Here is a 12032-nt window from a genome sequence, read left to right as displayed (position 1 = left end):
ATTTATTCTGTGATTCCATGATTCCTCTTTTTGCAAACTTTTCCTCCTTTGAGACAAGTTTGACACCTCTTTGATGCTGCTTTCCTCATATTTGAAGTGCCTGCCTGTGTTTCATCTCTCATTCATGGAGCTAGAGAGGCCGCACAAAAGCCTAACCTTCCGTGTGGGGAAGAACCGTACTTTTTTACTCGGTATTCGGGGGCCCGGCAGCACCCCTCAGCCCGGCTCTGCTCGCCCCGCCCAGCTCCCTCACACGCCAGGCCGGGCAATGACCTCCCGCGAAGCGCGCGCTCCCGCCAGCCCGCCCTGCGCATGCGCGCTCGGGGCGCGGCCGGCCCGCTCCCCGCGGCGGCCGTGAGGGCGGGGCGTGCCCGGGGCGGGCGCGGCGCATGCGCGGCCGGCGCGGCTGAGCTGTGGCGGCCCCGCGCCCAGGTGAGGGGCGGCCCGGCCTGGTTCGGTGCGGCCCGGCTCGGCCCGGCTCGGCCCGGCGGGAGGCGGCGGCTGTGGCCGTGAGGGAGCGGTGGCGGCCCCGGGGCCCCGGGACCGTGCCGTACCTGCTGCGCCTCGCCGTGTGGCGGGGCGGCGGCTCGGGCCCGGTAGCCGGGTGGCTCGGCCCGCCTGCGCGGGCTTTCCTCGCGCCGAAGAAATGTGGCGTGCGGGCCCGGGAGGCGGCCGGGTGGGATCAGCGGGAGGGACGGCCCTGGGCGCCTGGCTCTTGTGGCGCTGCGCGGCGGAGCTGCTGCCCGCCGGGCCCGGGGAGCGCCTCTGGCCCGGGGATGGGCAGGAGAGATCTCACGCCCGTGCCTTGGGGGAGTGGCGCTTCTGGTTTGTTTATTTTCGGTTGTGGTGGTTTGTTTTTTTTTTTTTTTGGTAAGAGAAGATGATGTATAGGCCTTTCCCAAAGCTTCCCTTGATGCAAAGCTGGCAGATGAGGTGTTCTTACCTTATTCGTTTGTAGCCCTCTTTCTGTTTCTTGCTTTCGTTTGAGGTGGTTTTGGTGTTTAGGGTTTTTTTTAGTTTAGCATCCCTGTGTATTACTTTTTTAAAAAATACATTTGTTTTGGAAAGGCCTAAGTAGTGAAAGCATGGATCAGGACTTAAACCACATCTTCCTTTGCAAGGATAGCATCTAGGTTGTGCTTACATAATCGTGTTGGTTCCATACTTGCTAGCAGCCAAGCAGGTGTGACTGGAGATGGAAAGTTAAAATGATGCAAGTAGCTGCTTGAGGAAATTTTCTTCTGTTGAAGAAGATTCCATCGTTTTTGTGATAGACAGTCATATTCCCATGTCAGAATTCATTACTAGTGTGAAGACTCAGGATCTTGGAGCACACTTCTAACAAACAGTTGGCAGGACCTGAAGAAGAAACTTGCATTTTGGGGTAGACTGTTCCAGAATGTCTGCTGCAATGTCATTTGAAGCAGCTTGTCCTGGATACTGCTGCTGCTGGACTGATGACCTGACTATGATGCAGACTCCTGAGTTCCTGTTTTTGTAATTTAAATATAAAACTTAGCACGAGACATAACTTCAGTGGGTTATCTTATAGGAAAATAATTTCTACAAATAATAATAGAAATCATAATTTCTGCACTACATTCTGTCAGTTTTCAGTTAGCCAAACTCTCAATTACCTTCTTTGAGAGAAGCAGAAACTTCGTCTTACTAGAGGCTGCCTCTCCTTAGGAAGCAGCTGAATGTTGTGACAAGTATGTAGTGTGGGAGGCCACAATGTTACTACATTTTTCTCATTTTCGTAGCTTTTCGTTTCAGCCTTTCAGTGTTTTCATGCTGGGTGTGGGCATTTCTAAGGCCCTGTCTCCCCTAGGAGTGCATTGCAGTGTGTGTTTCTCTTTTAGCAGCATGGATTTCTTTAGCCCCCAGTGTGCTCACTGATCACTCACATTCTTTTCTCTGATGACGTACTCTGCTCTTGAAAACTGTCTTAACAAAACCACAGCTTTGCAGGTTCAGATATATTTGTTGTAAGAGCTTCACCCAGCACAACTGTCTTGGTTTTGTAATTCAGCTCTTGGGGCAAAAAAATTTTTTTAAGATAGATATGGCCTGATTAACTTTCATTCTTGAAATAAATGTTGTTTATGAATAGCCTTTAAATTTTAGTTTGTTTTACTTTTTGGGGGTAGAGAGACATGGCCAGTACATTAGGTTTTGATCTGTGTTTCATTCTTTCTGCATTTTGAGATATTTCTTAAGGTCTCCAATTAGCTCACTGGCAGTATAAAAGGAGATATGCAGCTATCCCATTTGACTCAGAGGGACATTGTTTTAATTACAGATGACAAGAGTACATTTTGTATTTGCTATTTTATTTTGGTTGCCCATGTTGCTAAACTTCCTAGATTTGGGCATTACATTTTTAGCAAGTATAGAAATTGTGTTCCTATTTCCCAAGTTTTGTGTGGGCAATAAGGAATTTTTATCTTGTCCAACATGATTTGTAATGGAGTTAGAAATTACTGACGCACTGTGTTCTCCAGGTGAATCTACTATGCACTTAGAAATTTTAAGTATGCAATAGTCCTGCTTCAGGTAATTGAGTAAGATTAAGTAATTGAGTACTGCTTCAGGTAATTGAGTAAAATTGACTGCCCTGTGATCTGCCTTGCTTAGCCACTAAAGAAAGGAGCTGAATACACTGGGTGCGTTCTGCCCCTTCAGCTGCATCTCTACTTCTAAAATACCTTTGATTATTCAATGGCATTCAATAAAGATTTTTTAAGAAGGAAAATACCTGTACCATATTTTTGCTTCAGTTAGTTGCATCCTTCCTATGCCTTGGATGTTTTGGCATCTTTAGCCTGTACTAAAGGATTCAAAGCCATGCCTTGTATGATACTGTTCTCTTGTTGGTGCAGGAAACTGAAGATTGTCTCGTGGAAACTTTCCTGAAATGTAAAAAATTAGCTTAAGTCACGTGGAAACTTCTTTAGTTCTGAAAATTCCACGAAGTGTTAACTTCTTTAGTTCAGAAGATTCCACAAAGTGTCAGTTGATGCAAAGAATTGTTGCCTATGTTTTCTACCCTGTAATGAGTTACGAAACATGCATAGTTTGAAGTTTTACAGAGAATAAACTTCTATGATCAACTTTATTTTCTACTCTGAATGTGTGATAAACAGCAAATGTGAGGCTGGGAGTTTAATAGCACTCTGCAGATTGCTTCACAGATACAGCAAATCTTCCGTAATGAGATTTCCACATTGACAAGCACGGCCACTGTTGTTGTCTTATACTGATGGAACTTTCTTTAGATTCAGATAAAGTTCTTCTTTGTTCTTAACTGTTTCTGTAGTTCCTCAATGGAAAAGGTGTTAAAAACTGCCTGCGACACTATGGAAGCACACAGACAAAATAGTAATCTATGGACACCCTTGAGGAACTGTTGGGCAAAGTGACGGAAATGAAGAGCTTTAACCATCGCTTCAGTATGGCGGCAGCTGAATCTGACAAAGACTCCGGATATTCAGGTGTTGAAAACCACTGTGTTACCTTTTTTGTATGTTGCCTTACTGAGGCTTTGCTTTAATTAGGGATGTTTAACAAATCTGAGTAACCCCTTGCAGTTTGTCCCATTATCTTAGAGGGCCTTTCTATGCAAGACAGTTTTCACTTGCAATCATCATACCATCAAAGTCTTTTGAAGTGAAATATTACCTTGTTATAAAGTTCATCCTGTGGATTTGAATGGCCTGGGAATTTAAAATTAATGAAAGAATCTTACACTTCGGAGTCTAGAAATGGAGATGGCAAAATTACTTTTTGTTCTTTCTAGTGATGAATGAGTTCTTGGATTATGCTGCCCAGAGTGTCTTATGATCTGACCATATTGTCAGTAGAGCCTGATGAACCAGAGAGTAATGGTTATAACACCCATAAAATAATAGACATGGTGTGCCATTTTAGTACTCAACAAAACTGCAAATATTACCTTTAAAGGAGAAAAGCATTTTTATGAGAGATACCTGCTTTACTGGGGTTTTAGATAGAACATTTCAAGACACAAAATGCCTGCATCACAAACTACAGATGTGGCAATGCTGGGGCCTATAGTGCTTTCTTGTATCAGTTTTTAGAGCAACCTTCATGATAGTATGCAGTCTGTTGGAGGCTAAATACAAAAGAACAAAAATTAATAGATTTTTGGGGAGAAAATAATGTCTGCATAAGAACTGATCTGAAATACAGTGCCTTTTATTAGAGTCTGTTTGACAGCTGTCACAGCGGCTTTAATTTTGTTAATATTACAGAACCAAACTTTATTATTCTTTAGGACTTGGTTGAAAGTAGGCAGAATAGTAGAACTGAAAGGCAGTAGTAAGCTTATTGCATGTGAAGCAACTAACAGCTGAGTTCTGCATCTGGCAGATGGAAGTTCAGAGTGCCCAAGTGCTATGGAGCAGACGGACTCGGAGGATGTGCTGAATGCGCTGTGTTGGAATGCAGAGGATGGACCTTGGCAATGCCCGAGGACCACAAGCAGCTCCTTTCCTGCACTATCTCCTATGGTCGTAATGAAAAATGTGTTGGTTAAGCAGGTAGGGAAAAAATAGTATCTTGAAAAATACTGCATTTTCCTAATTTTTTTAAAAAACATTTTTCCTTTCAAAAAGGTTGTGGAAAGTTGTTGCAGTGCAGAAAGTAACTGGTAATTTAAAAAGTTCTGATGTGATTCTCTGTTCATTTGAGAGGCAGCTGGAATCACTGCGATGGAATGTGAAATGTAGAAACTCTGCTCCATCTAGTAAACCTCTTTGTTTCAAAAGAATCCCTCCAAAATTCATCTTTAAGAATGTTATGTGAATAGCACCAAAGATTAAGCAGAAAAGGTTGATGTCTTTTTGAAAGCTGCTGTTGCCTTTCTCATTCAATAAAGGTGGTGAAGTAGGACGATAGGTTTGTTTCCTCATTCTTAGTTTCCAGAAGTGCTTCATATGCAATGGAAAACACTGATGCAGAATGTTATAAATGAAAAAGTTGAATTCTTACCCTAAGTTAGCTGTGGTACTTCTACTTTAATAGTTGTTTCTCTTAATTGCATGTGATGGCTCACATTGCAACAATTCCATTCCCTATTTATGTTCTCCAGTATTTTTGTAATGTATAGTTCCTCCAGCACATCTGTGAGACCCCCATGTGTGACTTTTACATTTTAACAGAATATATGAGAAGTCCAAAGTACTGTCATATTATTAGACCTCCCGCTCTGTACTCACTCATTTTTGGAGCAGAGTGAGTTCTTAGGTGGTATTTTTACAAGAATACTCCTGAGAATACACTGAGAAGGGGGAAAAATAATATATATCCTGATTCTTTCTCTACTGAATCTGTTATGACAGCAAGCAAGACTTAGTAAACACTGTTAGTATTCAGCAGATTATGCATTTGTGGGGGAGGTGGTTCTGTTCTCTGAGCATCGTGCTTTATCTTGACAAGAAACAATTTTATTTCATAGTCACATTCCTAGATGTGTGGACAAAATACTGTGTAAACAAATGCAGAAGTTTTTATATAGCTGGGAATAGGCAAGCTTCACCAAAGGTTGGTATTTTGGCCCAGAGCTCAAAAATTAAGACATTACCTGTGCTGATTCCACCGTTAAACCCCAAGCTGTGTTGCTAACAATCAGGAGAAGTAGCTAATAATAAGTAGCTTGTGTAGATAGATATTAAAAAAATCCAACCACATACATAGAAATATATTTTAAAAAAATCTGTGGTAGTAAAGCAAAAAGAAAATTTGAAGAAAGAGTAGGAGGTGGATGAAATAACCACATGTGGTTCTCTTGAGCAGTGCATCCTAATATCTAAGTCTAATTATGTATGATTAAAGACATTAATGTTAAATTGGAAAACATTTAATACAATAAAGAAAAGCAGCAAGTCTAGGTCAGAATAATAATGAAAAGTCTTTCTGCCTCTTTTCATTATGCCTGGTTATCTCAGATGGTCATCTTCATAAAATGGTTTTTTCAATACAGCACTCAGTTGGGCTTGCTGGGCCAAAAAAATAAAAAGCAGCATCCAGTTAATCCAGTTACTGCTATTTATTTCTTCCAGTTTCAGTTTCAATCAGCATTATCCTTCTGTCTTGGAACCACTGTGATCCTCCATAGTGATGGTTACATGCTGTTACTTGCTGGCCCAATTTCAGAATGTAAACAGCTAACAATAATGCTACTAAAAAAAAATAAAGTGGCAATTAATTCTCTAAAAGTGCTGATTGTGGTAAGGTTTCTGTAAATCTTGTAAAAGTCTTTAATAAATGGGAAGGCTTCTTAAACAAATGACACCCATACATCAGGATGATAGATTTCATAGCTTTCATTAAAAAAAGGCAACAAAACACACAATTTGCAAAATTAGTGAAATAAAGGTCTTTCTCTATTGAAACTGAGATTTTGACTAGAACAAGAGCAGAATGCAATGTGAGAAGGAAAAGAAGAAAGATAACAGAGATAACCCAAGAAAACAAGATAAAGAGTTACCACAATTCTTTTGGCCTGTGTTTATGGGGCTCCACTGTGATAGGTGCTGTTCAGTGGTGCAGCAAATGACAGCTGCTGACTCCAAACCCTTGCTTCTTAAGGCTACATGTTGAATCCTGTGTATGTATAGCTGCAGTATTTATATGCTTCCTCACTCCTTACATCTCCAGATACCTTTCTTTTGACTGTTCTTTCTTCTGTGTTAAAGTAGAAATATTTATTTTTACAGGTAGCTGTTGTCTACCCCTATTCCATAAGCCTCTTGCCCACTGAACCAAAGAAACATTGTGTCAGAGTAGGTAATTGAATATTATCTCCAAGTCTCAGTGTCCTAATTAGCGGGTAATACCTGCTTTTGGTAAGTTCCAAGTCCTTTACTGGGGGAGTGGACTTTAGCAAAGCATGTTAGTGTTTGCCATTTTAAAACTTACAGGACTGGTGGAAAGGATATGGATTTCAGATTACTCAATATAGTACTAAAAATAATGTGTATTTGTGGTAACTAAAAACTGTGCCTTCAGCAGGCCTGCCAGTTGTGTTCCAAGTTGAAAGGAATTGAAAAAGCAGGACAATGTATTAATATAATTGTAGCTGTGATGGCTTAAATATATTGAGATTTTGCTTTAGAAATAGTGTCTGTTACTAGACCATTTGATATCTTTGGAGAAAAGCAGGCATACTTTTGGCCGGAAGATCTCTTGAAAATCTGTAGTGAGGTTTTGGAGGAAAAAGAGGTAATGTCTTGTAAAAATTGGTGTTTTCCCCTATATTCCAGAATATGGCTTGTGAGAGGAGTCAAAACTTGGGCATTGTTCTTGAATTAAAATGTTTTTAAGGTTTATCAGTGTGCACTGCTTCACCAGACGTACGAAGATAAACTCCTCTGGGCTTACAGCAGGCTTTTCTTCTTGCATTGGTTGATATTCAGCATTTTTTTTTTCTACTTCGTGGTTTTAAATTTATTGAAACTGTGTATTGTATTTCAAATTACAAGACTTACAGAACAGCTGTTGTGTATCTTAAATAACCATTTTGAAAGCTTGCTATAAGAATAGAATCGAGAAGATTTGAGTTGCTACCTTTCAACAAAGAGGGAATCTGAATTGTTCCCAACATGTCTGTGCAGTCTTTCCTTGACTCTTAATATATTGCATAACTACAAAGCTTAATTATTTTTCAACTTTCCTGTGCACTTGTAGTTTGACCCCAAGTCTGGGTCGAACTTTTAGATGAACATTGTACGATATAAGCTTGCACTGTAATCCTCATTTTGGAGAGCATGTATAAATTCAGATTGAATTGTTTTTAAATATATCTGCTGTTGCATAGTGAAAGGATTATGGGTTACAGTTTTATTTCCAGCATTAGGCTTTATTGTCAGAGAAAGAGAAGGATGAGTTTGATAGAAAACTCTCAGAACACATTGATTGGATAGTAGGTATATATCAAATATGGAAAAATGACACAGTCCATGTGTTTCATTTAAAGTTTTATCATCTTCTACAATGCTTTTGTAAGACTTGTGGTTTTTCCCTGTTTGTGCTTCTCAGGGGAGTTCATCACAGCTCCAGTCTTGGACTGTGCAGCCATCTTTTGAAGTGATTCCAGCTCAGCCACAGCTAGTGTTTCTTCGTCCATCAATCCCACCTCCCATTAATCCTCACCCTGTTGGGAAAAAGAGAAATGACTCCACAAATTACCTGCCCATCCTGAATTCTTATCCCAAAATTGCACCACAGCCCTGCAAAAGAGATCACTCCTTTGATCTAGAAGAATGTCAGGAAACCACTTGCCATAAACGACTCTGCACAGAAGTACCCAAGATGGAGACTTCTCCTGTACTGACGAGTACAGATTTGCCTACTAGTCCTTTTGCGCACCTACCAGTTAGCTTTAAGACTCCTCAGGATTCGAACCAGCAAAGTTCTTCAGCTCTAGTGACAAGTGGAAAACTGTCAGCTCTTCCTGGTTTTCATCGTGTTTCCAGTGACACTCAGAAAGTGCCAGGTTTGACTTCCCTTTTGCCTTTCGGAACTCTCCAGGCAACAAAGTGCACCCTTCATGAGGGTGAGAGTGCATCACAGACTACAATGCCATCTGCAGTGTGGAGCCCTCCATTGATGCCAGAAGAGACTTGCACTACTCCTGAGCTGCTCTTGCAACAACAAAGCAAGTGCAGACGGTTTCAGAATACACTTGTTGTCCTACGCAGGTCAGGATTGCTTGAGATCACTTTAAAAACCAAGGAGCTAATTCATCAGAATCAAGTGACTCAGGCCGAGTTGGACCGGCTGAAGCACCAAACACAGCTTTTCATAGAGGCAATAAAGAACAATGCACCACAGTCATGGGCAGAGCTAGAAGCATCTCTAACAGGATCTGATAAAACTGATAGCAACCTTGAAGACCCCACATATCCTAACATGTAGTAAAAAGGTGCATAGCTGTTGGTTAAGTTACTTCTGTGCCTCCTTTTTCCTGTATTAAACTTGTACTTGAGCATTTTTTTGAGTCCAAGACTTGCAGAGTTGCATTGCCGTTAACAATTTGTCTTCAGAGCCAGCTGTGGGACTGCGATAGCATGGTGGGTTCTAGACAGAATGGGTACTTAGTACTGCAGTGTGACCTTGAATTCCATGCTAACTCTGTGTAATTCCTTGGTCTCAGGAAGCTTGGATGTGCTCTGCTGGCATGTTACCATTCTTGAAAAGACAGTCATTTGCAGTATTCTGCAAGCATCTTCCTATTCCTATCTACAGGTAGTTGTTTCTGAGCGTGCAGCATGGCCCCACTGTTAGGCCATGATCAGTTCCAAGTAGGTGAAGGGAGTTGGTGTGAGGTGAAATAAGTATTTCTCCCATCCCCTTCCTTTTTATTTTTTTTTTCATTTAGAGAAAGATGAATGTAGTGAGGGTAGGAGGTGTGTCAGCTTAAATAAACTCTAAAAATTTTATCTATCTAAGCTTGAACTTCAAAAAACAAACTCCAAAACATTTTTTCCTCCATATAGATTAATAACATTCCTAGGCTGCTTGCCTTGAGATACTGCTGACACTGCTGTGTGCATAAGATACTGAGTTTGCTAGCAGAGAGCCACAGTAGTCATGTTACAAAAGCTGTTTTACAGACATTTATTTCATTGCCGGACACTTAGCTACATCACTCCCTGCAATCTGAAGGGACTTTTTCCAGAGGCAGTTTGTGTAGAAAATTGAGAACACCTTTGTCTAACGAATCTGGATCATCTGTGATATGTTCCTTTCTGTGTGATAATGTTTTCAAAAACTCATGCCATCTAGATGACTAGATATTTGATGCTTTGATTCCTCCTATCATCTGTTTCAGATTGTTAAAAAAAGAAACTTGAAAGTAGACTGGATGTCTTGCTAATTTGTGACTAGACCTTTACATTTTCTTATGCCTCTAGGAATCAGTATTGCAGAAGACTGTAGAGAATACTTTTGTAGTCCTTCCTCAAGTAGGTGGTTTTGAGAAATTGTGACTTCTCTCTTGTAAGGAATTTCATGCTTTTTACACTGATGAAAAGAAATACTGTACATGTCTTACAAAGCTGAGGCATGTGAGTCTTATTTGTATACTAGTCATGGGCCTAGAGAGAAATGTCGTGGCAGGGTTTGCCCTAGTGGAGCTGTAGCAAGCTTGTAGCCATGCCTTTCAAGGTACCACAGTGCAGTGTAATAATGTAGGACATGTCCAGTATAGACACAATATTACCAGTTGTGATACCTGCACTGAATGACATTTGGCAGGATAGATGTGATGGTACCTTAGGCCATTTATCAAAGAAGAAGGTGATCTTGTTTCATCTCAGCTTTTTACAAGGAGGAGAGGATGCGGTTCCATTGATCAGATACATGTAATAGGCCTAGAGGTGTGAGTTATGAGAATGTGCATAGGGTATTTTTCCTACTTTTCCTAAAGTTCTTATTCTACTAAATAGAGAGGAGAATTTGAAGTTCAGAGTATGTATTTTTAGGAAGCGATTGCCCTAGAAAACAAGATGATGGGCTGAGGGTATCTAGAGATGAAAGAGAGGCAGAAGAAATGAAGACCAATCGTAGCTGTTTGAGACAAGGAAAAATGAGTCTTTCGGTGACCTCCATTCTATTTCCACTGCTCTGATAGAGTATAAAGGAATTCAAAACTTGCCTTGCAGGGTAGTACCCTCTGACTTAGGGAGACTTAGCTGATGGAAATCTCTCATAGTCCTCCTAATACCACATGTATTTTTTCCCCAGCAGTACGGAGGGTGGGCTGAAGTGGGTGTGCTTACAGCTAATGGGTCTTTCAGCTGGTGTAATTTGTATAAATATATGTTCAATAAATCTGTGAATAAAGTCCAGCAGCTGGTTAGAAATCTCATACTGGGCATCAGTCCAGACTTAAATAGTATTTACTGAATTAGAAAAACCCACTCTGGAATTCAAATCTGGGGGCCCTTAGGAAGCATATCCCTAGATAATGGGAAATCTTGATACAACATCTATTTTAAAAAATGGATGTTGACTGTCCCTGGTGGTAAATATGTCATCAGGTACCATTCTGTTCAGTTTTCTCAGCTGCCTTTATTCCTGGAAGCCCTGATAAAGCCTTAAACAATAAGGGCTTTCCTTTCTTGGCTGTAATGTAATAAAATAGGTTAGCTTGGAAATGCGTTGAGAAAATTAGTTGACTACATCAAGACCAGGAAAAGTCCTGATTCTGGGCAGGATCTGGAAGTTGTCCAGTAGATTTGAACAGAAATACTAGGCTCTGAGTGGAAATCGTAAGCAATGAATTCACAGATTTTTTTGATCTTTGAAACAGCAAGACTTGGTGTTAAGAAGTTAGCTGAAGGCAGCTGTCTCAGTCTAATCAGTCAATCGGGTGGCCTGCTGCAGCTTCAGCTGTTGTTGGCAACTTACAAGTGGGGTAGCTTGATGGATCAGACAGACTGATGTTTTTGTATTAAGTTTTAATAAATGTTCGTATTTTTGATTACTTTTACTATGTCTTTTTGAAATTCTACTGTTCTCATTGGAATGTAAATATTTTCTGTACTTTCAAAGTCTGTTGTCTGAATACAGTAGCCTAAGACTTCTGTTATAAAACATGATCTTTTTGGTAAAACTTTACAGAAACTGACTGTGAAATACAAATGAAATAAAGTATATACTTGAAATGTTTGTGGGTTATTTAGTACTGTTGAACTTCAAAGTCCCTGGTCTCTGGTTCCAAAGCATGCTTTAAATACAGCTCCACATCAGCATGTTGCCCATGTGGGAAAGTGCAGATCCAAAAGTGATACTATGATGTATCTCTCTGAAGAGACTCATGTGAGCTTTAACAGTATGTATGAATTAAAGGGTCTCTGGGAGGAGCATGCATAGAAATGGGCTGTACAGGACTCTAAAAATACATTGTCGTGGGTGACCGCTGCCATAGATCTGTCATGAACAACCTGGAAGGATTTTTCCATCTCTGAACTGTTGTCTCTATGATGAGTGTACATTATGCTCAC

At 40.6% G+C, this 12032-nt stretch overlaps 1 protein-coding gene across 1 annotated transcript; it reads left to right on the top strand.

Annotated features, from left to right (window-relative positions):
- The first annotated feature begins 314 nt into the window (after positions 1-314).
- CIPC (CLOCK interacting pacemaker) lies at positions 315-11693 on the top strand. The gene is made up of 4 exons (XM_085061690.1): positions 315-432; positions 3320-3494; positions 4393-4562; positions 8062-11693. Exons 2-4 carry the CDS (start codon positions 3389-3391, stop codon positions 8938-8940), a joined length of 1155 nt encoding a protein of 384 aa, XP_084917816.1. The 5' UTR covers positions 315-432; positions 3320-3388; the 3' UTR covers positions 8941-11693.
- Positions 11694-12032: the final 339 nt, after the last annotated feature.

The sequence above is a fragment of the Lichenostomus cassidix genome, chromosome 5, assembly GCF_008360975.1.
Source record: "Lichenostomus cassidix isolate B80296 chromosome 5, HeHo_3.0, whole genome shotgun sequence".
Classification (NCBI taxonomy): domain Eukaryota; kingdom Metazoa; phylum Chordata; class Aves; order Passeriformes; family Meliphagidae; genus Lichenostomus; species Lichenostomus cassidix.
The sequence above is the reverse complement of the archived record's forward strand: the minus strand, read 5'-3'. Positions and strand labels throughout refer to the sequence as shown.